Source organism: Poecilia latipinna, unplaced genomic scaffold (genome assembly GCF_001443285.1).
Source record: "Poecilia latipinna isolate Pla-1442-1.1 unplaced genomic scaffold, P_latipinna-1.0 Scaffold724, whole genome shotgun sequence".
In the NCBI taxonomy this organism is placed as follows: domain Eukaryota; kingdom Metazoa; phylum Chordata; class Actinopteri; order Cyprinodontiformes; family Poeciliidae; genus Poecilia; species Poecilia latipinna.
In genome coordinates, this window is record NW_015113340.1 from 30,241 (window position 1) to 35,848 (window position 5,608).

Genomic DNA, 5,608 nt, shown 5'->3' on the forward strand with positions numbered 1-5,608 from the left:
TTTTTTTTTTTTTTTTTTTTTTTTACGTCACTCGGAAATAAACATGCAGACTCGCATAGGAGCAAACCAATCTGGTTCAGTTGAGTTAATTTGGCTCTGGCTGTAATGTTGATGAGAGTAATTAATGTAGTCAAAGTGTTTAAAGTCGTGTAATCTTCCTGATCTGCACATCAGGGTTTTGACAAATCATGTAAACATCGTCTGGTTCCTCAAGCTGCTTTTTGTTTCAGTTTCCAGCACGACCAGTCTGGAGCGACATGTAAACCAAATTCATTCCTGTTGCTTAATTTATGCTTAATACAAACTACTTAACATGCATAATTTGTAAAACCTTGTAAGCTTGCAATTTCTTCAATGTTAGAGGACACAAAATGGGATTTCAGCACTGATTGAAAAGGCTGATTGAGTTTTTCAACCAATTTCATCCACTAACAACTTTTCTAATTGCTAAAAATGTTTGAAAATATTTTTTTTCTGCTATGAGATGGAAAAAAATAGATGAAGAGATATTTATCTATTATCTAATTAGGTGAAATGTTGTAATTTAATTTAATGTCTTTCTATGAAGGTTTTTTGCTGATTTCTGGACATTTTAATGACTCAAGTTGAAAACGGAGTAAATCTGAAAAATAAAACTATAAAATGTTTTAGCATTATAAAGGCTGTATGTATATTTTTCTTGTCATCTTAACTGATTGCAGATTTTTATTTCTGAATCTCTAACTTGACCTAGATGTGTAAAGAAAGTTAAAATGAAATTTGGTCATATTCATTCAGTGGGTAAAGGACAGAAATTTTACTCTTACAAGAGAAGAAATACCTCATATTAAAATTACTCGTCTGAAAGTAAAAGGTTAAAATAAAACTAAAAGTCAAAGTTTCAAAAAACGTTACTCAAGTAAATGTAATTGAGTAAATGTACCTTAGTTCTTTTGGCAGATTATTTCACTTATTACAGGGGGAAATTTTATTGTTATAAGTGAAATAATCTGCCAGTGGAACTAGAACTTGGTTGCTAGGTGACCGCCTGGGCTTGGCTGGGGTTGCTAGGTAACAGCGCCAGTGGAATTTCATCAGTATTAAGGAATTATTGACATAAAACAAGCTTTTTGCATTGTAACTTTGGGACTCCAACAGCCTTCTGAGCTCCCCTCACCATCCTCTGCAGGGCCGTTCTTTTTTTGGGGGGGGGAGGACTCTTTGTTTTGTTTTTGTTTGCCATGTTCTTCACCATCCAACCGGCTTGTGTTTCTTTCCCGCCTCCTCAGATCTACCTGTTGGCCCCAAAGAGCGCTCTGGGGCGCTTCATCAAGAAACCCTTCATCAAGTTCATCTGCCACACCGCGTCCTACCTGACCTTCCTCTTCCTCCTGCTGCTGGCGTCGCAGCACATCGCCCGCACCAACCTGCACATGCAGGGACCCCCACCCACCATCGTGGAGTGGATGATCCTTCCCTGGGTGCTGGGTGAGTTCAGAGTATTAATGTCACACCGGAGTTAATTCAGAACAAATGATTCGTCCCCGTGGTGCATTTCATTTCTAATGTGTTCGAGCTACAAAAGGGCAAACTCTTAAATACGAACTCATTATCTTTTATACTTCTCAACTCTCAGACTTCCTTCTAAGCTTTTAAGGTTGTCTTGGTCAACATTTCTTTAGTTTGTTGGTCTTTTTGATGGCTGACATTTTTCACAGCAGCCATGTTTAGTCCGCTTTGACTGAACTCAGTAGAAAGTCGAGTTTGTTTGTTGAAGTGTGAATGTGTAATCAGAATTGTTCAGTTGATCATCTGCTGCATGTCTGGTTATCAATAATTAAACTACAACTTCCTTAATAAAAATTCTGTCTGTCACTTGTCAGGAATTGTGTTTGTGTGACACAAGAAGTGAACTCTGGTCTGTCTGAAAACCCAGATCTTGATTCAGTTTAAGTGAATTCTGATGCAGTTTGAATGCTTATGTGAATGCCAAGCGGACTGGAACAAGAAACAGACTATAGTGCAAGGCATTCTGGGTGAATACAACCAAAACAAACGTTTGTTTGTAGCACCAGCAGGAGAAGTTGCTCTTATCTTTTCCCAAAGACAAAATAAAAATCCTACAACTGCTAAAATTTGATGGCGCTCTACTTTTGTTTCCATTTTTTTGAAGTAGGAAGTTGCATGTAAGTCTTCTTCAGAGTTTTTCAGGTTGTTTCCTCCATTGATCCTTGGTGCAGTGCCCCCACGGGCCAGGAAGGGAACAGGTTACTGAAAGCATTTGATTCCAGCTGGCAAGGTAGCAAGTGTTGCAATTTTTTTCCCAATCAAACCAAATGTACTGGACTATCAGGTCTGAAATCACCCCAAAAGTCAGTCAGACGTAACAAGGTTCTGAAAACTTTGTCTTTAATACTCGAACCAAAACAACTATCAGCATCATTTTTGTTGTACGTAGAAGAACATAGCCACACATTCTTATAATCTTAAATTCTTATATTCAGCTGTGATCAAATCCAAATCTTATCAAATACAAATCTCGTCAAAGCAGCTATCAAAAGTTTCCAACGCAGGTCCGAATTGGTCAGTTATTCGGACCCATTTCTGTGAAATCCTACAATAATGTAATCCAACAAAAAGAAACCTATAGTTCAACACTTGAATAAATGTTTCAAAGTCTTTGTAATAAAAATAGATCTTACAGATAAATTTGAACGATTCACACCCAAACAAACAGCCAAACTGTCTCCTCTCCATAAAACAGAAACATCCCAGGTTACTTTCTGTGGCTGATTGCTAATCATTCAGAGATATCTGTGGGCTTAAGTGGTGCGGATGTGTGTGGTCGGAGCACGTGGGGGAGGTGGTGAGTGGGTGCGAGTGGGCAGGTGTGAAAAATAAATGATTACATCTCCGTCTTCTTTCTCTCAAAGCGCTGACACCAATCATTTCCAAATCCTGATTGTAATCATTCTGAAAAATATAAAACCATCTGCTGCTCTGCGTCACTTCATACACTTCCTTCTACTTTAGAAACCGACTTAGACTAAACGGGGAATATGTCAAGTTATTGAGAAATTCATAAAGAATGAAAGCTGATATTCCATCTGTAGTTTTTTTTTTTTTTGATGAATTCACAAAACGCCATAAAATTTGTTTGATATGGAGGCAAACATTATAATTTGTGTGGGGGAAAAATGGCAAAACCACTTTAAAAATATGAAAATGTTGCATTTTAATTTATTGCTTGTACCTGAAGAAAGCATAAAAATCGTCAAATCAACTACTACCATTTTTACACCATTAGGCCTGAGAAGATTTTGTCAAATTTCACATGTTTTTTATAAATCAGAACAGTTTATTCAAAGTTACGGATGCATTCTTGCTAAAGTTCCCATGATTGTTTCCATCATTGCAGCGAACAGTGAATAAAACTAAATTAGTTTGACATTTTTGTATTTATGTTGCAGTAGTTGAAAACATAGGACTTGACCAATTACTCTGGATATTTTCTAACCAAATATTTGCCTTGATTTAAAAAATAAAAAAAAATTAAGTCCACCTGAATAAATGCTGACATTTTAAATTTTTAATATGTATACTTTACCAGTAAGTGATGATAACAAGGAGAAGTGCTAGCTCTATTGGCAGATAAATGAACTTATAACAAGGGAAAAATATCTTGCTGTTAGTGAAATAATCTGCCAATGAAACTACTACTTTTTTCAACAATATTAAGAATTTATTTACTTAAGACAAAACTATGTTTAGCAGAAAAATTACGTATAAGTTAGTCATATTTCAAGTGTGCTTAGATATTTGCACTAGAACTAAACCAAAAATACTTGGTAAGATTTTGTGTTTTTGCAGTACAACCTCTTGGTTTGGCATAACTGCGGCTGCTGAAATATTTAGATTTGCACGTCAAGCCAGTCTGAAAATTCGGGTCACTGAAAAGCCACAGAGCCGATGTGTCACAGAACCAAACTCACCAGAGGGATTGATATCAGACTTAAGGGTTCAACCAAGCTAACCAAGGTCACTTCTCTTATCGTAGCCTTAAACTCTTGTTTATTCCAGCGAGGAAACGTCTTCTGAATAATTTAGAGTAAAGCTTGGCTTGATGTAAAGTCAGTCATAGGGAACAAAGATGCTCGCTCCCTGCTTAATGACCTGTGTCTGCTGAAAGAGGAACACATTGATGTATGAACAGCCAGCGATGTCGGGATGTGTCTGCTTGTGTGTTTCAGGTTTTATCTGGGCAGAGATCAAGGAGATGTGGGATGGGGGATTCACAGAGTACATCCATGACTGGTGGAACCTAATGGACTTTGCCATGAACTCCCTCTACCTGGCCACCATTTCTCTGAAGATAGTGGCTTATGTCAAGGTAAAACGTCTGGCACCGTGATAGACGAGAAAATCACGAGGCTATTAATGTTTGAAGATCTGGAAGTGCAATAAAACTGAGCGATTGTGGCAATACTGTGTAATCAGGCAGTGATGGAACAACAGGCAGCTGGCAGATATAAATGGTTGCAATTGGTTTGTTTGCGCAGTAAAGGGGAGATGAACTATTTCTCCATAGCCAGAACAATAGAGCCGTGTTTATCTGTTGGTAATGCAAATTATAACACAACAATGACATGAGACGTGAGAAAATAACACTGATAGCTTGCAGACTCATTTTCAGTTGTAAAGAACTATTGCATACAAATTAAGTCCTAATTAGGGCACTCATAATTGGTTATAAAAGCTGTGTGCAGGTTTTCAAGTATAAACGATGCTAAATAAATAGGTTTTAAATAGCAGCCAATAAAAACACAGCAATTTGGACATTGTTCATTTGACAAAATAATGATAATATAACAAAATTTCTTGTACAAAGCTGACGAGAAGTAAAAAAAAATCATGGTTACCTGTTAGCTTTAATCATTTAATCTCAAAAACTATCAGATTTTGAGATTAACTTATTTTAGGAGGTTAAGAGAATTATAAACTTACTCCTGTATCTTCCTATCACTGAGTGGCTATCAGAATACCTATAAATAGCCAAGCTAGAATCTGTTAGCTTTTAGCTTGACTTAAAGTAGCTTTTCATCTGTATGCGTTAGCTCTTAGCTTGATTTCTAAGATCATTTAATTTTTTATGTTGACTAGTTAGCTGTAAATCTGACTGCTAGTAGCTGTCAACTTGGCAATAAGTAGCTACTAGCTGTAACCAAGCTAATAATAGCTGACTGTTATGGTTTGGTTCTGTTAGCTTAACCATAATTAGCTGTTACAGCTTGATGGTAAGTAGCTGTTAGCTTGACTCCTTTAGCTATAACCAAGTTAGTAATAGCTGTTAACTTGGTCCTGTTAGCTTGACCATAATTATCTGTTATAGCTTGATGATACATAGCTGTTAGCTTGACTAGTTTAGCTGTAACCAAGTTAGTAATAGCTTGGTTGCAGCTAACGGGACCATTTTGTTGGTTTGGTTCTGTTAGCTTGACCATAGCTAGCTGTTAGCTTGATAAGATATTGAGACCTTTATAATGTCTTCATTTGTTTACCAGAGTATTTGCTTGTGTGCCAAGCCACTCCTAAAGAAAGCAACAACCTTAGCTTTTAAATCTGAGTCTAA

The 5,608-nt window shown here is 36.8% G+C and overlaps 1 protein-coding gene across 1 annotated transcript in view; it reads left to right on the forward strand.

Moving 5' to 3' along the window:
- Positions 1-5,608, forward strand: part of LOC106955290 (short transient receptor potential channel 5-like) — a 65,482-nt gene that overhangs the window by 16,704 nt on the left and 43,170 nt on the right. The window contains exons 3-4 of the mRNA XM_015045394.1: positions 1,269-1,467; positions 4,230-4,369. Coding sequence (XP_014900880.1) covers positions 1,269-1,467; positions 4,230-4,369 — 339 coding nt within the window. The remainder of the gene's footprint in view (positions 1-1,268; positions 1,468-4,229; positions 4,370-5,608) is intronic.